Source organism: Bufo gargarizans, chromosome 2, assembly GCF_014858855.1.
Source record: "Bufo gargarizans isolate SCDJY-AF-19 chromosome 2, ASM1485885v1, whole genome shotgun sequence".
Classification (NCBI taxonomy): domain Eukaryota; kingdom Metazoa; phylum Chordata; class Amphibia; order Anura; family Bufonidae; genus Bufo; species Bufo gargarizans.
In genome coordinates, this window is record NC_058081.1 from 571084306 (window position 1) to 571105062 (window position 20757).

At 40.6% G+C, this 20757-nt stretch overlaps 1 protein-coding gene across 1 annotated transcript in view; it reads right to left on the minus strand.

Annotated features, from left to right (window-relative positions):
• Positions 1–16420: 16420 nt before the first annotated feature.
• Positions 16421–20757, minus strand: part of JAM3 (junctional adhesion molecule 3) — a 46818-nt gene continuing 42481 nt past the window's right edge. Inside the window, exons 8-9 of the mRNA XM_044281725.1 lie at positions 19556–19610; positions 16421–17418 (exon numbers count right to left, since the gene is read on the minus strand). Coding sequence (XP_044137660.1) covers positions 17383–17418; positions 19556–19610 — 91 coding nt within the window. The 3' untranslated portion in view covers positions 16421–17382. The remainder of the gene's footprint in view (positions 17419–19555; positions 19611–20757) is intronic.

Here is a 20757-nt window from a genome sequence, read left to right on the forward strand (position 1 = left end):
CAGGTGGCGCCGGCCCTGCATATCAACATGGAACCAACACAGATGTCTTCAGCTGCTAAGCGTACATGCAACAGGTCAGCCAGTTTCATAGGTACAAATCTGTTGACAGATGCCCTTTAAATAAAATTCAAGTTATAAAGTTTTGTGAGAAAATATTTCTATTATATATCAAACTGCACTGCTCCTCCTGCCCTATATCATGCTGTTGACAGATTGGATTGCATTTTTTATGACAAGTTCACTTTAAACTTTAATGGAGTATTCTATGGAAAAAAAAAACTGGCTCTGATTAAAAGTATGCAGTGTAAAATAAAAGTCTTCAGTGTATAGTCATCGAGTCATTTCAGTAATTTGACATAATTGTGCAACTGTCTGACATCTGGTTCTGTTATCAACCTTGTTAGGCCTCTTTCACATGTCCCTGTCCATAATGACATCTGTGACAGTGGTTTATCTGTGAAAAATGCATGTTTGGTCCATGTGTCCGTGTTTTGTCCTCCATGTGTCCTCCATGTGTCATCCGTATCATTCCACAGACACCGATAGGCTAAAAACTGGTTTCCAGAGTATCTCTTAGTAACAGTCCATGAAACCACAGACCAAACATGGATGTGTTGTGTCCCTAGTTTTCACAGAACCAATATCACTGAAAAACCAATAATGTCCAAACTCTTGCAAGAACAAATAGGGATATCACTGAAGGCAAGAATCTAAAACGTAACTTTTATTACATACAATAAAATCATATAACTTGGATCCATAAAGCTCATATACACCACAATAAGCTATCACCAAAAACAACATGGGCTCAAGCAGTGGGATGAGTCCTCAGGGAGACTATGTGAAAAAATATATAAGACTGTCCCTGATCTCACCCTCCAAACTGCTCAGCCCGGGGACGCACCTTAGTGGTAGATGCTCCCCGTCCTCGTGCCTAGGACTGCACTTTCCTTATGTCCTTGGCCTATCCTTCGGACACTGTTTATTATTCATAAGTACAGCCAGTCCCAGAATGCACACCTAAATAGTCAGTCCCGACGAGTTTCCTCCTCCAGATGGACAGAGGATTCCTCAGGGGATTAGACCGAAAAGTTAAACGGCAAAAAACAATAAGATACAATGGAACCAGATCTACAAATAGTTACTCATACCATTTGTCATTATAAGGCCACCATATATGTAGAGGATAGCAGATAATAAGGTTATCCTACCATTAGGCTGGGGGTTGCCAGATGAGTCATATACTCACAGACCCGATATGTGGATCAACAGATGTGGTTCCTGGGGCAGATGAAACTCCAAACTGAGGCACAGTTAAAGAGGATAGGTGGGAAAAGGTTTAGCATTCATCAGGGCCTGATAGGTGGAAAAAGCCATCCATCAAAAAAAATAAAAATAAAAAATGGGGGGGGGGGGGCCCTCATAGGTGCACTGAAATGTCAATCAAGAGCAATGCTTGTAAAACCTCCATCCAGGCACAATAGGTGGACTCCACAAGGTATATGTCTATCACAAGCACTGCCTATTGCACACCTAACAGGGCCATTACCAGGGCTGCCAAATACAGCAGACCCACCCCTCAGCACATCTTTACTCCCAACAAACTTATTGCGTGCGAAGCCTCTGTTCCAGTGAGGCACATGGACAAGTAAGGGAGGAGGTGTCATTAGACCCGAACAACAAGCCACACCCACTCCACCAGCACATACATAGCAGAGACAACGTGAAGCACATGCTAACGCAAAGACAGAGGGCGTGTGCTCGATGGGCGGTTACGCCCCCTCTCCTAGTCATCGGAGCACATGCCAATAAAGTATTACAGGCGTGCGCTGCAAGGCTTAGACCATGGCACAGGAAGCGTGCCAGACTATCCCCCAGAATAAATATGCGTTTCAGGGTGGAACGCATAGCTGTAATTGCTCCTGCAGTTACTTCAGATAACACAGAATGCTCCCAGTAACACAAAATACAATGAACTAATACTCAACTCATACAGAATACTAATGTGCATTTGGATAAAGTAGAGTACAAGACATACTAGTTTTCACAGACCCATAGACTATCACATGGATCAGCAACCTTCAGCACTCCAGGCGTTGTGAAACTACAGTTCCCAGCGTACTCCATTTATTTCTATGGGAGTTGAGAGAACAGATGAGCAAGTGTGCATGTCGGGAGTTGTAGTTTCACAGCTAGAGTGCCAGAGGTTGCTGATCCATAATGTGCGAGAGGGAGCTGTCATCATGGACAAAAATAGGGCATGCTTCCATGGTGTCACCAGACTCACTGATGTGTGAACACACACATTAAAGTCATTGGATACATGTGCTATCCATGGCGCCCATGGACAGAACACAACCTCGATTCAATGACTTGTAAAAGAGGCCTTAGTCTGGTGTAGACTGGGAGGGATTTTTTCAATTCTTGCCTTTTAAAATCTTTTAGCTTCAGTGCCTCTTCATGGGTATAGCGAAAACTCTGTAGTTTATTTCCACAACCTTAGATCCTGGGATTTGTAGTTCCACAGGTTTATTGTTGTCTGTATTGTAGTTGTGTTTGTTGTGGGTTCAGCTTTCTGTTTGTTCTTATTGGATTTAGCAGTTCAAGGTCAGTTTCTGCTAAGTTTGATTCCTCTTATCTACATTCACCACTGCCATCTATCATCTGCTGTGCCTTTTCATAGGTGTATAACATTTATATCAAAATATCCTAATTATAGTGGATTTGATATACAATAGGCCACGTTGTGTTATATCCACCATTGTGTATGTATTTTAAAGTAGGCCGAAAGAGGTTCATGGAGAGGACATATATCTACATATAAGAAAATATATGAACTATAAGTCTGAGAAAAGTCATTCTTGTCTCCTTATAGAGTTATGACTGAGATAAGGATATTTTCTAGACGCATCTGGTGCTAATTATCCCTACAGTTTAATGTCTATTGATGAAGCAGAAAATCTGTGATAGTATGTATATGTATAATGAACATTAAGTTTTAGTATAAGATAATCAATAGGACACATGTATTGTACTATGTTGCTAAATATTATGAAGGACGTCAATGCATCTATTATCTTATTCATTTCTCACTAGGAACGCATACACTCCTAAAGCATGATAAGAAGAATTTTAAGTGTAAACTTTGTTAGCAAGATAGTGTTATTTTAACTAACAATCAACCGTTGTAGTTCCAGAGGAGACACAAGTCTGTGATAGTACAAGGTCCATTATATTCTTATCGGTACCATAAACTTAGTAGCTTGGGAAACGTCTCAGTGGTACCCAAATGTCTGTGTTTTAATTGGTTTAAGTGTCAAAAATAATCCCTTGGTTCTGATTTAGGATTCCTTATGTTATGTGTATGAAATGTAAGACGAAATCAGACCTGGATATTTAATCCTTACTAGTATGATGCTAATAGCTTATGCAATCTTGCCTTGCTTATGCAATCTTGCCATTTTGGCTGTTAAACCTTGAGTAACATTACACCAACAGCTTAAATGCATTCTGGGTGATACAGTGACATCACAGTCATTATCATATGTACACGCCTAACCGACAATGATTAGAAAACTCCAAGTTAGGAAGGTGTGTCTAACTTATAAGTTGGTGGTCATAAAACACACACACATGAAGAAAAAACAACAGGGAGCAACAGAGTAAAAGATAGAACACAGGAAACAAAGAAAGAAAGAAGAGACCCCAGGAGAAAAATACCAATGATCAGAACAGACTTTAGAGCTAACTTCCCTTAGACCAGGCATGTCCAAACTGCGGCCCTCCACCTGTTGCAAAACTACAAATCCCAGCATGCCTGGATAGCTTTCAGCTATTAGGGCATGCTGGGAGTTGTAGTTTTGCACCAGCTGGAGGGCCGCAGTTTGGACATGCCTGCCTTAGACTCTGCATATCAACTGCACTCTCAGGTAACATATAACTTTATTATGTGTTGTATTGATTGAATTAATTGGCCTGATATTTAGAAACTTCCAGCTTTAGTGCAGATGTATAATGTTAAGTGCTACATCAATATTATCACTATTCAGTAAAAATGCATATTACTGAATAAAAGATCTAATATTGATTTCTGAGAAAATATCTCTGATTGTAATATTAAATTCCTTAGCCAAGATCTGGCCTGATAATTTAATAAAGTTGTATAGCAATACTACCCAATATCCGAGATTTGTGATAGTTTGAGCAGAGCAAGGGTTCGTATCTAACTTAATCAATATTAAACTATTGACTGTATATCTCATAATTGTCTTCGAAACGCTTGTACATTTTTATGTTTGAGAGGTGATATGGAATGCTTGTAGTCATGGCGAATTTAGGGTACTGCATATAACTGTATATTATTGCATACCATTGAGTTTTATATGGATTAGGTTTGATAGCATTTTAAGTTATTGTATAATTATTTATATTTTTGCAGACGCTTGCACCTTATCTTACTGATTGCACAATATAATTCAATTAACGATCTCTTTTTGAGGTTTTTTATATCTTTACCTTTAGGATCAATTCCCTTTGAAATTTTTCCTTTGATCGTTTCTTTTATATAAAGCATTTGCTTTATATCCCAGACAGGACTCAAACCTCCTCATCCAGTTTTCTGTCATCCATCGGTGAGTTTATTATTCTGTATTTGTTGCCTGTCAATCTGATACATGTTTCATATACAATATATTTTCTGCTAACGGGCTGGTGGTTTTTATGTACAGTAATTCTGCTCTTTTTAAAGGGGTTGTGCAAAAATGGGAGGGGAGAGGGTCAATAAACCCCCTGTAAAGGGAAGATTACTTACCTGCTTCCCACTCCATTGTCTGAGGCAATGTGAAACTGGATGTTTAAAAGGATGCACTGCAGGCCTGGAGGAGAAGGAGCAGACAGCCATCACCGGGAAACAGGTAAGTAATCTTTCCTTAACAGGTCTGATAAAGTGAACAACCCCTTTAAGTACTGTGGCTATCTCAGTACCAAGAGCCATAGTTAGGAATTGGGAAAGGCAACTGCTGTAGGTGAAGTCAAGTTCTGCAGTCTTGTAAACAACCCAGGTTGTTACAGGATATAGTATAGGCTATGTTAACATGGCAGATTTTGTCCACGGATTGCAGCATAGATTCAGTGGTGAAAACGTCTCCTATTGTATGCAATTGGAGTCTGCACTGCCATATATGTAACAGTGGATTATTTTTGTGTGGTTTTCCAGACAGTGGAAAAAATGGACATGTCCATTCTTGGTACAGTTTCCACGCAGACACCACTGTAAACCACAGCAGGAGTCTGTCACATTCAAATTAACGAAAAAAACGCAGCAGAAAGCAAAAGGTTGGCCAAAGTGTTGTACAGCTGATTTGTTCATAACAACCCTGCAGCCTTTTTTTAAGTTTCTTCTCCAAATGCTGCAATAACCCTTTAAAATTGCAATAAGCCATATTCACAGAAACTTTTCTTATGGGCCAGAAACAAAGCTGCTGATTAATACAGAAATAAACTCCCACCACAGCTCTTGTCGGTCTAATTTCTATGATCCATATAGAATTATAGATGAAGCCAATAATATTTTCTAGACTAATCACACATATTGCTATACTTTCATTTTTCTACACATGCTCCATATATTCCAATTTGCAATATGTAGCATCACTTGCATCAAATTCACCTTAATGATAGATAGCAATAGAGCCTGAAAACTACCGGTAAGTAGAGGGGGAAATTAATTAAAAGATTTGTGCCACTATTTTGGCATAGAAAAGCAAATTTGCACCAAATTCTGTGATTTTTCTCAACACTTAAAAACAAAACAAAAAAAAACAAGGTGTTATATGCAAAGGGAATCTTTCTGATAAATTTACCATTCCTAAAGGCAGTTAGTGGAACAAATTATATTGCAAATCTACATCTGCTCATAGCTTCTATGTCACAGATCCATACTGCTGCAGGCTGTGCCGCCTCTATCTGCTATTCTTTTACCTTCTTACAGAGTTAGAAAGCAGTAGCAATGGACAGAAGGTTGTACAGAAAAAGGGGGAAAGCATCCAAGTCTTCAGGGATCACACAGAGCTGTAGTGTATCACATAGGAAATAGGGAGGAAAGCACACATAAGGCAATATGAAGAGGGAGAAGTGAATCACATAGGCTCAAAATAAGTGTACAGAGAAAATTATCCACAGCAGATTGTGGGGGTGGGAGTTTGTGAATCACATACTTCACAGTATCTGTGTCTGTTAGGACAAGGGAGAAGAGATCCTGCAAAGGCTATAGAAGGAGGAAGCAGTACAGGAATATAGCTGTGATACACGAGAGCTGAAGAAGACAGCAGCATCCTGGACACACAGACCTCACATTCAGTATGGCATGTATATTTGTGAGGGACACATCCACATAAAGTTTGAAAAACATCAAAAGGTTTCCATAGCATTGAAAGCAGTTGTACAGACCGTGTTTAAATGGTTCTTTAACCCTTTCAGGACCTTGCCATACTTCACATTAAGGACCAGGCCATTTTTTGGAAATTTGTGTCACTTTATGTGGTAATTACTTTGGAACGCTTTAACTTATCCAAGCCATTCTGAGATTGTTTTCTCATGACACATTGTACTTCATGATAGTGGTAAATTTCAGTCAATATTTAAAATTTTTTAAATAAAATCCCAAGTTTACAAAAAATTCTCTGATTCTAAAACAGATAGTGATACCTTTTATAAAATAGTTATTATTTTACATTTCCTATATGTCTACTTTATGTTTGAATCATTTTGTGAATGCCATTTTATTTTTTGGGGGACGTTAGAAGGCTTAGAAGCAAAATCTGAAATTTTTCTGAAAATTTCCAAAATTGTCAGTTCCAAAATATACAGTTTGCTCAGATACACAAATATTTTAATGACCGGTTGTCTGACCCTTCAAGCGAAACCAAACAGAATGATTTAGACAAGATCTTAAACAGAGGAACAGGCCCCCAATCCATCTCATCCCTGTATTCTCAGGTTAGAGTTTCTGGGAGATGGTTTGCCCTCTCTGGCTTTTAGACCATGGGCGCACATATTGGAGGACCAGGAGGTGGGCGATGATAAAGATATTGCACGGATGGTGGGCGATGAGAAAATCAGTGTTGAATGAGTGGTGGCGAGACACACATTTTCGTATAATGCACAATGCCATATATGCTTTTAATTTACCCCCAGTAGGCCCAATAGAATGACCAGCTGTCCAAAATGTCAGACACCGCAAACAGATTTGTTTCATGGTTTGTGGTCTTGCCCGCAGGTCGTTTCTCTATGGGGTCATGTAGCAAGCATAGCTGGGGATATATGTAAGCTTGATATTCCCCTGAAACCCCTGACATATTTATTTCATTATTGGGAGGAGATGGGAACAGCATGTTCAACAGAGAAGAGACTACCAGTTATTTTTCACATTTTAAGCATGGTTACAAAGAGGCTGGATATTGGCTGGATACCATGGTCCCTTATAGAGAAATGATTCTGCATGCTATGAAGGCCCTACTGACTAGAAAAAAAGGAAACAGAAAGACATAAATAAACTTTAGTGGGTAGATTTTTTTTTAAAGTGGAGGGGCTTTGTGTTACGAAACTTTTCGGATTCAGAAATTGATAACCTGATGTCCCCTTTCAAGCTCACCAAATGGTATCTAACAAGAAGATTAACCCCTTAGGGACCCATGACGTACCGGTACGGCATGGATCCCGAGTCCTTAAGGACCCATGACGTACCGGTACGTCATGAGTTTAAAGTGAGATTGCGGCGCTGCTGAGGTTAATCCGCACAGGATGCCGGCTGAAATCATTCAGCTGGCATCCTGTCACAATTCAGACCTGCGGTTTGCTGCGCTTTTGGCTGAATCTTTAAAATGCTGCATGGATGGTTTTATGGCGGCGGGTGGTGCAGGGGGGCTGTTGCGGGCGGTGCGATCCGCCTCCCGCCGAATAATCGTTGGTGTACAGTGGTATACCAGAGTGTCAGCACATTGCTGACACTCTGGTATAAATGGCTGACATCTGTGAATGGATGTCAGCCGTTTAACCCTTTCCATACAGCGGTCCGTACGGACCGCTGTATGGAAAGAGTTAACAGTAAGATGCGGCCCCAAATCCTTACCCTTCCCAGTCTGCGAAGTTGTGGCCACAACTTCGCAGATGAGGAAGGTTCCCATGGCAAGAGGGCGCCTTCTCAGGCGTCCTGCTGTCCATGGTGCTGAACAGATCTGTGCTAAAGGCATAGATCTTTTCAGACAAAGTGTAAGTAAAATACAGTACAATATATTGTACTGTACTGTATTAAACAGACATCAGACCCACTGGCTCTTCAAGAACCAAGTGGGTCTTGGTAAAAAAAAGTGAATAAAAAGTAAAAATCAAAAAACACATTTATCACTGATTAAAAATGAAACAAACAAAATTCCCTACACATGTTTGGTATCGCCGCGTCCATAATGACCTGATCTATAAAACGGTCATGTTACTTTCCCTGCACGGTGAACGCCATAAAAATAAAAAAGTAAAAACTATGAGAAAATATAAATTTTGCCCACTTTACTTCCCAAAAAAGGTAATAAAAGTGATCAAAAGTCGCATGTACGCCAAAATAGTGCCAATCAAACCGTCTCATCCCGCAAAAAATTAGACCCTATCAAAGATAATCGCCCAAAAACTGAAAAAACTATGGCTCTTAGACTATGGAAACACTAAAACATGATTTTTTTTTTGTTTCAAAAATGAAATCATTGTGTAAAACTTACATAAATAAAAAAAGTATACATATTAGGTATCGCCGTGTCCGTATCGACCGGCTCTATAAAAATATCACATGAGTTAACCCCTCAGGTGACCACTATAAAAAAGAAAATGGTTTAAAAAAAGCCATTTTTTGTCATCTTACATCACAAAAAGTGCAATAGCAAGCGATCAAAAAGTCATATGCACCCCAACATAGTGCCAATAAAACAGCCATCTCATCCCGCAAAAAATGAGACCCTACTTAAGATAATCGCCCAAAAACTGAAAAAAAACTATGGCTCTTAGGCTATGGAGACACTAAAACTTTTTTTGATTTAAAAATGAAATCATTGTGTAAAACTTACATAAATAAAAAAAAATTGTATACATATTAGGTATCGCCGCGTCCGTGACAACCTGCTCTATAAAATTACCACATGATCTAACCTTTCAGATGAATGTTGTAAATAACCAAAAAAAAACTGTGCCAAAAAAAGCTATTTCTTGTTACTATGCCGCACAAAAAGTGTAATATAGCGCAACCAAAAATCATATTTACCCTAAACTAGTACCAACAAAACTGCCACCCTATCCCATAGTTTCTAAAATGGGGTCACTTTTGTGGAGTTTCTACTCTAGGGGTGCATCAGGGGGCTTCAAATGGGACATGGTGTCAAAAAAACCAGTCCAGCAAAATCTGCCTTCCAAAAACCGTATGGCATTCCTTTCCTTCTGCGCCCTGCCGTGTGCCCGTACAGCGGTTTACAACCACATATGAGGTGTTTCTGTAAACTACAGAATCAGGGCCATAAATATTGAGTTTTGTTAGGCTGTTAACCCTTACTTTGTTACTTGAAAAAAAATATTAAAATGGAAAATCTGCCAAAAAAGTTAAATTTTGAAATTGTATCTCTATTTTCCATTAAGTCTTGTGCAACACCTAAAGGGTTAACAAAGTTTGTAAAATCAGTTTTGAATATCTTGAGGGGTGTAGTTTCTTAGATGGGGTCACTTTTAGGGAGTTTCTACTCTAGGGTGGGGGGGGGGGGGGAAACGGGGGGCTTCAAATGGGACATGGTGTAAATAAACCAGTCCAGCAAAATCTGCCTTCCAAAAACCAAACGGCGCACCTTTCACTCTACGCCCCGCTGTGTGGCCGTACAGTAGTTTACGGCCACATATGGGGTGTTTCTGTAAACGGCAGAGTCAGGGCAATAAAGATACAGTCTTGTTTGGCTGTTAACCCTTGCTTTATTAGTGGAAAAAATGGGTTAAAATGGAAAATTAGGCAAAAAAATGAAATTCTCAAATTTCATCCCCATTTGCCAATAACTCTTGTGCAACACCTAAAGGGTTAACGAAGTTTGTAAAATCTGTTTTGAATACCTTGAGGGGTGTAGTTTATAGAATGGAGTCATTTTTGGGTGGTTTCTATTATGTAAGCCTCGCAAAGTGACTTCAGAGCTGTAGTGGTCCCTAAAAATTGGGTTTTTGTAAATTTCAGAAAAATTTCTATATTTGCTTCTAAAGTTCTAAACCTTGTAACATCCCCAAAAAATAAAATATCATTCCCAAAATAATTCAAACATGAAGTAGACATATGGGGAATGTAAAGTCATCACCATTTTTGGGGGTATTACTATGTATTACAGAAGTAGAGAAACTGAAACTTTGAAATTTGCAAATTTTTCCACATTTTTGATAAATTAGGTATTTTTTTTATGCAAAAAAATAAATAAATTTAGACTTCATTTTACTACTGTCATGAAGTACAATATGACGAATATGTGACGAAAAAACAATCTCAGAATGGCCTGGATAAGTCAAAGCGTTTTAAAGTTATCACCACTTAAAGTGACACTGGTCAGAATTGCAAAAAATGGCCAAGTCCTTAGGTGAAATAGGGCTGAGTCCTTAAGGGCTTAAAGGGTACGCTTGGTAGATTAGATAGAGGGTGACCTGACTTACACCTGGAGCCTCCATCATATGCAAGCATGGTTGCTCCCCGTATTAGCAGTTATGGTGGGTATATAGGTGTTCCAGACACTTTTATATACTGACTCATGGTAGGCTGCATTACTGTTTTATTGGCAGGATATCTATTTTCTAGATATCTAGTTTCTCTGCTCCTATGTATATTTGTGTACTTTGTACTGTGTTGTTTTTGGACAGTATGTACTGTGTTTGTACTTAAAGCAATAAAATTCTTAAAAAAAAAAAAGAAAAACAAACATTTCCAAAACCTCCTTTTTTGAGGACCAGTTCATTTATGAAGACACTGTGGCTTACATAATAGAAATCACCCATAAATGGCCCCATTTCAGAAACTACACCACTCAAGGTATTCAAAACAGATTTTACAAACTTTGTTAACCCTATAGGTGTTCCACAAGAATTAAAGGAAAATGTAGATGAAATTTCAGGATTTGGCAGATTTTTCATTTTAGTCAATTTTTTTCCGTTAACATAGCAAGGTTTAACAGCCAAACAAAACTCAATATTTATTACCCTGATTCTGTAGTTTATAGAAACACCCCCTTTGTGATAATAAACTGCTGTACGGGCACACGGCAGGGCGCAGAAGGAAAGGAATGCTATATGATTTTTGGAGGGCAGATTTCAGTGGGATAATTTTAAGTTGCTATATCACACCCCTAGAGTAGAAGCTCCAAAAAAGTTACCCCATTTTGGAAACTACAGGATAAGGTGGCAGTTTTGTTGGTACTATTTTAGGGTATATATGATTTTTGCTCTATATTACACTTTTTGTGAGGCAAGGTAACCAAAAAATAGCTGCTTTTGGCACCGGTTTTATTTTTCACAATGTTCATCAGGTTAGATCATGTGCTATTTTTATAGAGCAGGTTGTTACGGATGCGACAATACCAAATAGGACTACTTTTTTTGGTTGTTTGTTACAGTTTTACATAATAAAGCATTTAAAAAAAAAAAAAAAAAAAAAAGATTTTTTTAATGTCTCCATATTCTGAAAGTCATATTTTTTTTTTCTTTTTTGGGTGACTGTCTTATATAGGGTCTAATTTTTTGGGAGATGAGATGACTGATTGGTACTATTTTGGGGTGCGTATGACTTTTTGTGATGTAAGGTGACAAAAAAAATTGCTTTTTTGACACAGTTTTTATTTTTGTAACAGTAGTATTTGAACACCCTGCGATTTTGCAAGTTCTCTTACTTAGAAATCATGGAGGGGTCACATTGTGGGTGCATTCCCACTCAGAGACAGAATAAAAAAAATAATAATCTGGAAATCACATTGTACGATTTTTAAAGAATTGATTTGCCTTGCACTGCTGAACATAAGTATTTGAACACCTGAGAAACCTCTACTCCACTCATTAATCTAACTTAGTAGCACCTGTCTGAGCTCTTTACCCCACAATTGGAGCAATTGTTAAAAAATGAAAGAGGCTAAAGACGACTGTCCGTCTCCCTCGGACTGGGGCTCCATGCAAGATCTCACCTCGTGGGGTATCACTTATGATAAGAAAGGTGAGGAATCATCCCAGAACTACAAGGGAGGAGCAACTGCACTGTATGGAGAGGATGAATGGGGTCCTTTATTGTGAAATTTTGAGCAACAACCTCCTTCCTTCAGTCAGAGCATTGAAGATGGGTCGTGGCTGGGTCTTCCAACATGACAACGACAGCCAGGATAACCAAGGAGTGGCTCCATAAGAAGCATATCAAGGTTCTGGAGTGGCCTAGCCAGTCCCCAGACCTAAATCCAATAGAATATCTTTGGAGGGAGCTGAAACTCTGTTTCTCAGTGACAGCCCCGAAACCTGACAGATCTAGAGGAGATCTGTGTGGAGGAGTGGGCCAAAATCCCTGTTTAGTGTGTGCAACCCTGGTCAAGAACTACAGGAAACGTTTGACCTCTGTAATTGCAAACAAAGGCTTCTGTACCAAATATTAACACCGATTTTCTCAGGTGTTCAAATACTTATGTTCAGCAGTGCAAGACAAATAAATTCTTAAAAAATCATACAATGTGATTTCCTGAATTATTATTTTTTTAATTCTGTCTCCAGTGGCGTAGCTAGAAATGACTGGGCCCCACAGCAAATTTTTGAATGGGGCCCCCCTCCCCCAGAAATATTTTTGCAACCCCTTCCTTTTATGCCGCCCCCATTCCTTTGGCTAGTAAAGATTGCTCTCTCATACCAGGCCCGGCAGCTGTTCCATCCATTTTATACACTGTCTATAATTCCATTGTGTAATACTGTTAAGGGGGCCCCTTCTGGGTCAGGGCCCCAAAGCAGCCACTTCCCCTATAGTTACGCCCCTGTCCGTCTCTCAGAGTGGGGATGCACCTACAATGTGAATTTCAGACCCATCCATGATTTCTAAGGGGGAGAACTTGCAAGATCGCAGGGTGTTTAAATACTTCTGTTCCTCACTGTATATACCTTTGTTTTATTTATTTAAGTTTTACACAATAAAAGCATTTTTTAAACAAAAAAGTTTTATTGTCTCCATATTCTGAGTCTCATAATTTATTTTTTATTTTTTTGCCCAATTGTTTTATGTAGTGGCTAATTTTGGGGGGGATGAGGCGACGGTTTGATTGGTACTATTTTGGGGGGCATAAGCCTTTTTGTACGCTTGGTGTTGTACTTTTTGTGATGTAAGATGACAAAAAAATGGTTGTTTTAGCATAGTTTTCTAGGGCGTTTAGGTGAGGGGTGGATCATGGGACATTTTTATAGAGATGATCTTTACAGAAGCGGCAATACCCAATATGTCTGTTTTTTTTAGTTTTTAGTTTTTTTTTTTACTTGAAACTTTATGATCACCTCTGCAATGCATTAAAATACATCCTGTATTGTACTGAATCGCCATTGGCTTTTATGCTGACAGCATGCCTGTGAGACCCAACCTAAGGGGCTGGATCTCACAGGCTTCCGTAGAAGGCAAGTGAATGCCTATGGAAGGGACTGTGGGGTCCGTGCTGCTGATCGGGCGGGCGCAGATCCTGCCGTACGGCGCTGGTCCTTAAAGGGGTTGGCCACTTTCTGACTGCATTCTCGGTAATGTATATCTTTATTTTGTGTAGTATTGATATAAATTAATCAGCCTGATATTCAGCAAACTCCCCGCTGTTGGCGGATGTATAGTTGATAAAAGTGCTACATCAATATTGTCACTATTCAGTAACGATGCATATTGCTGAATAAAATACCTAAATATTGATTTCAGAGGTAACTTTCTGATTGGAATAATTTAATTCCATAGTCAATACCAGGCTTGATAATTTATATTGTATTTTAAATTATTGTATAATAAATTATTTTTTATTTTTATTATATTTTTATTTTCGTTTTTCTGATTGCACAATATAATATATTTACCATATTTTTCGCACTATAAGACGCACCTAGGTTTTTGAGGAGGAAAATAAGAAAAACTAATTTTTTAACCAAAAGGTGTGCTTTTGGTGGGTTTTGAACTAATGGTGGTCTGTGCATGACACTACTATGGGGGATCTGTGGGTGGCACTGTTATGGGGGGGTGATCTGTGGATGGCACTGTTAAGGGGGGATCTGTGGATGGCACTGTTATGGGGGGGGGGGGTCTGTTGATGGCACTGTTGGAGGGGGGGGAGATCTGTTGATGGCACTGTTGGGGGGGGGGGAGATCTGTTGATGGCACTGTTATGGGAAGGGGGGATCTGTGGATGTCACTGCTATAGGGGAATCTGTGGATGGCACTGTTATGGGGGGGGGGGGGAGATCTGTGGATGGCACTGTTTTTACAGTGCCATCCACATATCCCCCACCCCATAATAGTGGCATCCACAGATGCCCTAATATACCGGAGCTAAACCTGTGGGAGGGGCCGGTGTAATGCAAATGCGGTTGGGCCGGTGCGGTCACTGTACTCCGGCCCCACCTCTCACTCACTGCTTTTTTGCCTAAACCTTTTATAATAACTTTAATTGAAGTTCCGTGCCCCAGCCCCATCTGTACTACTTACTAAATGTCCTATAGCAGGCAGAGCAGGGCGGGTGGCCGGCCGTAACTCACTGATGTCATGTGCCTGTGTCGCCTACTTTATGAATGAAGTAGGCGGCACAGGCACGTGACATCAGTGAGTTTCAGCCAGCCGCCTGCCCTGCTCTGCCTGCTACAGGACATTTAGTAAGTAGTACAGATGGGGCTGGGGATCGGAACTTCAATTAAAGTTATTATCATAAAAGGTTTAGGCAATAAAGCAGTGAGTGAGCGGCGGGGCCAGAGTCCATTGACCGCACCGGCCCCACCGCATTTGCATGACACCGGCCCCTCCTCCCTCCAGCCGATACATCGCAGTCTGCGATGCAAAATGGCAGCATTCGCCCCATAAGATGCAATCAAACTCTTTTTGAGGTGTTTTATATGTCCACCTCGAGGATCAATAATCATCAGAAATTTTTTCTTTGATCCTTTCTTTTATATAAAGCCTTTTGCTTTTTATACCTCGACACCAGAAAGTGGCCAACCCCTTTAAGTTACGTCTACCAGCACCATACATGTATGGCAGAGGTCCTCTACGGGTTAAAGGATTGTACAGGAAACACAAAATAAAAGGATCTTCACTTGAAGTGTTGCTTGACTTTGTAGAGGAAACGTGGCTACTTTCTTACAATGATAGTGCCAATAAGCTCCAATAAGACATACAACCTGTGGCCAGGTCTGCAGCTATTTCTGGAAGAAAGCCGCCATATTTTTCTAATCCTGTACATAGATTTCAAAAATATCTAACAAGAGGTTGGTGTTAAAGAAAAAATATTTTATCCGCCTTATTCCCTATAATGGAGCTTATGCTAATTAAGGCATTGCCATTGTGGAGAATTTGTGAAAAAGGAATTACTGGCAAGTGTAATCCAGCTTCGTCCTCCACGACAGCACTACCTTAAAGGGATTATCTGGTAAATAATCCTCAGGATAGTTCATCAATATCAGATTTGCAGGGGGTCAGACATCCGAGATCCCCACTAATGAGCTGTTAGAAGAGGCCGGCTCTCTGTAAGCACTGCAGCCTTTTCCTAGGCCATGTGACATCACTGTACATTGGTCACATGGCCTAGTTGCAGCTCAGTCCAATTGAAGTGAATGGGGCTGGGCTGCAATACCAAGCACAGCTGCTGTACTATGTACAGTGCTATGCTTGGGAGAGATGCCAGGAGCCGACTGTGCTTAACAGAGTTCCGGTTAGTGAGGCGGCTCCCCATGAAAGCTGATCAGCAGATGTGCTGGGATTCTGATTCACCACTGGGTCCCAGCTCCGCAGGTCCTGGGTCTCCCCATCCAGTTTGACAGAGTCATGTGACCGCTTCAGCCAATGACTGGCTGCAGCAGTGATGTGTGACCCATACGGCAAATGATCCTGTGGTGTGCTGCATGGGTGACACATGAAACCAGATGTTGACATGGGATCTGCAGAGCTGGAGGCCTGCAGCGGTGCCTGAACCCACTGGCGGGGAACAGATAAGTATGATTACCAACACTGGTCTGGCCACACTGTGGGGTCTGTAAAGGGTGTCACTAAAAGTGAATAACCCTTTTAGTCAGCATAAGTTCTGTCTTGGAGGATTCGTGAAAAAGAAATGACCAGTTAGTGTAATCCAGTTCTTGAGGGCCCTATGAATAATGAAGCTTCTTTACACAAACAGAGAAGAAAGTTTCTTGGCTTTATATGAGCAAAGAACAATGACAATGATACAGATGTGATGCACTTCTTTTCAGTATTATGTTCAATCTGGTTACAAAGCGTCCACCACACACTGACACTTGTATGTTCAAATACTGCAGGACTAACACGTATATAAAATAGTTCTCCTAGCCAATAGTGATCCCACCCTGCAACCAACCTCCTGCAACCAAATGTGAACAGAGGAGGATCAGCTGGACACAATGGCGAGTACATCAGCAGGGCAAGATCCCTGGCAAAATTTCATTTCAGTTCAGTTTGAAGGCTAAAAACCCAATGTATTGTAGGAGACAAGCTTAATCCTTGACCTGCAGCCGTCTAACTGTAGGAGAATCAGAAACGTATTTACATTCAGATACAAACATCTAGTGCCCCAAACCCAAATATCTCCACCACCTTTCTGTGCTTGAGAGGAGCAGCTAGAACTCCACCTCATTTCTTGCACAAAGCGGGTGACAGTAACACTTTAAAATGGTTTGTTCAGTGCTGAAGCTCCTGTGCTTTGGATTCCAAAAGAAACAGTTAAAAAACTGAGAAATCTCTCCTCGTCCCAGATAAAAAAAGGTTATAGAAAACATCTCCAGCGCTGTCGTCAGATTTTCTGTCAGCTTCTAAAAAATAGCATGTTACGTATTTGGCAGTGTTGGCATTAATACTGTGACTCGGATGCAGACCCTTTAACAGTTCAACAATCTGACCCCCATCGCACAGCCACAAAGGTTCCCACACTTAAGAAGCCGAGGATGTCCTTTTTTTCGGCGGAGGGTAGACAGGTTATACTTTGGCAAAATTGAAAGGATCCGTTGTGATGTGTGGTCTTCACCCTTTGCAGTGCAATTTTTCAGTGCATTTCCCCAAAGACTCTTAGATATTAAGTATATATATATATATATATATATATATATATATATATATATATATTTTCAAATCACAAATGAAGACTTGTGCCTGAAATCTCCCTGGAGAGAAAACAAAAAAGATAAAATAAGGGTCAGATCATGAATTCTTCTTACTGCTCCCATAAACACAAGTCTTAAAGGGGTTGTCCAGGATGAAAAAAAACATGTCTGCTTTCTTCCTAAAAACAGCACCACACCTGTCAATTGGAAGAAAGCAGCCATGTTTTTCTTATCCTGAACAATCCCTTTAACCATCCCTGGGCGCACAGGTAACAATAACCAGCGTTATCGCATGAGGGCTCTAAAGTGACAGGGGCATTGCATTTACAGACCATGTGCAGTCAATATTTCAGGGATGTAACTGTGGGCAGTCAAAGCCCTTACTTGAATGGCCACACATTCAAGTAAGGGCTTAAAGTGAATGCCCACCTTCTAAATACATTGGCCCACATTTACTAATCGGAGCGCACCTAGACATTGATGTGAAAATGCAATTTGGTACAAATTGGCACATCTAGTTTCAGAGAAATCCTTGACAAGGGGCATGTGTCAAAGGAAAAGGGTCATGGTTTGACAGGAAAGTGGGTGTGACCCACTGTGACATTTTGTGCCACAATTCTGGCATAACATTCTGTCACAGACTAGGCCAACCAATTCCTGGCATAAAGTCAGACATGAGTTTCTACCCCTTCACCAGATTCATCATCCAGCCTGAGCCCCTGTGATAAATCAAGTGCATGTCTAGACAGTCTGTCTAAGCTTTGACTGTCTACAGAATTATTAAACTCGCCGCATTGTGCTTAATCTTAAAGCAAGTCTGTCACTTGCTTTCTGGACAAGGGCTTTTTAGTTTTCTTCCAGTGACGTACCAAGCTTTTCATGGGTATGCTAGGCAGAGGCTTCCGCCTAAGGAAATGCATCCGTATGTCTTCTGTATCCGTTCTGTTTTTTATGAACCATCTATTAAAAATGTTCTGCCCAGCCAAATTTTTTCTATGTAATTACTGTATACTGTATATTTCATACAGAAAAACGGAAACACAACGGAAACAAAAAGACGGAACAACGGATCCGTGAAAAACGGACCGCAAAACACTGAAATAGCCATACGGTAGTGTGAAAGAGGCCTAACAGTGAGCCAGGTGATGTCACCAGCACTAATGGGTGGTCTTTAGTGTAAAACAGGCTAGGGCAGTGCTATAGACCGCCCATTAATGCCAGTGACCTCACCAGAATCACTGCTAGGGGAAAGCCTCTGCCTAGCAATATGACAATGTAAACAAAACAGCTCTTGCCCTGGGCAAATAAGCGGAGGGCATGGGGGAGCATCGAAGTGTGAAATGGTCCAGTGTTCCACTCAATCATGCTGAAAGAGGGAAGAAGGGGTTATGGCCAGGTTCAGCTGTGAACTCGGACAACCCCTTTAAACTAATTATAGTGCTGGGGAGTGGACTAAAATAGATGCCTTTGTGGCTGTGGAGAGAGATCAGATTAGAGAAACTAAACGAGCTTCTACCACATATGCAAATGAGGTTGTAAATGCCCAGTGGGTGGTCCCAATCCCAGCAACTGCTCATGTTCTCCTCAGTCAACCCTCCCCACACCTCCCCTCTGGTGATGGATGGCTCCTGCGCCAACAATGAAGAACAGTGACTTAGGATGTTGGAGCTATCAATCAAGACCATGGCAAGGGCTTGGGGCCAGGTGCACTAAGGATAGCACTCTCAACCTCTACATTAGTGTTAAAAATTAGTTTTTGTTTTTCCAGCTATTAAACCTCTCTCCATGGCCACAGGTATGTCTGCATATGTGTTTCAGTCCACTACCTGGTGCTGTAATTGCGTCAATGGCCAGAAAGGAACTGACAGGTTCCCTATAATAAGTTTATAGTGGTTGGAGCACGGTTTTTCTGATACAGAGCTCGACATCCCCTGAAAGACAGAGGTAAAAGAGAAAACATGCTGGCCACCAGTAGGGGGAGCTCAGGTGCTTACTGCATACTACTTATACATTGCAATCAATAATAAGATCGTGTGCAGCAAGTTATGCCGGCATGTAATACTCTTTTGGCCAGAGTTCTATGAGATAAATTAGCACAACATGTTAGTCCTAGAAAACACATGGGGAGATTTACTAAAAATATGCACAGAATGGCTATAGGAACACTATTCATTTGCGGTATTTTGCATGTAGTCACCTCATCACTTGTCCGTAGGTAGTTTACACCGTCTGTTTTTGAAGGGTTCTTGTGACTGAAAGATCAGAAGACAAAGTCAGTAACAAAAAATCCCACGTTAGTAAAAAAACACAAACGTGGAAAATCTGCACACAGATTCAGTAAATGCCAACCTTTTAAAAAATATAATTTTACGCATCAGTTTTTGTTTAATGCTGCTTCTAACCATAGCAAACACAGGAATGTGACAATGGTAGGTTCTACATGTGCAGGCTCTGCTAACCTTGACTTCCAAGATGGCCACCCCTCAAGACACAATGGAGCATCTAAATGCAGCAGTGGTGGTTGACGCTCACCTCTGATAAACGAGATCCAGGGGACCCAACATTTCAGGTGGAGGTGTAAAAGGGGAGAACAGAGGTCACTATAACACGTATTTCTACGCATGCGACTTTCCCTGCATAATGTTCCAACTGACACAGAGATACCGTTGGTGCCCGACAATAAAGCTCCTTAAATCCAGCCAGCGATGGGTGGCGCCAGCGCAGCGTATGGAGACTGTTACTAACCCCTTAACACAAAATGATGCAACTTTATGCAGTTAGCATGTAAGGGAGTATGCAGCCGGCTCAGGTCGCATATGTGGCAGATGTGTAATGTTGCTGACACCCAGCTACAATGAGCAGAAACAGGGATAACTAGATACCAGTCTGTAACTACCGCAGCATCTGAGGGGTCGAACAGGGGAATGGGGTTCCCTCTCCCATTCGGAGAATATTCTGCGTTCTGATTAGTTACTATGGCAGTCTGGGGCCTTGTGAAGGCTCCCATTCCTGCCATAGAGAACTGCCTGTTAAGCCCTGTACACTACTGCAGTCTATCGTATACAAGATCAAAAGATTGCATGTTCAAGTCCCCTGAGGAGGCTAAATATAAAAAGTAAAAAAAAAATAATTAAATCATCCTATTAACAATTTTACACATAAAAGTAAACAAAATAAAATTGGTATCTCCACATTAAAAAATGTCTGAACTACTAAAATATAAAAACATTTATCATGCACAGTGAACAAATTACAGCATAACCATAAAAAAACAAGCCCCCACACATATGGAATAGAAATAGTTACTGGTGTCAGAATATGGCAAAGCAAAAAAAAAAAAAAAATTCTAATAAATGTAATTTTTCTAATTTCACTGAATAAATAGCAAACTTTTTACAT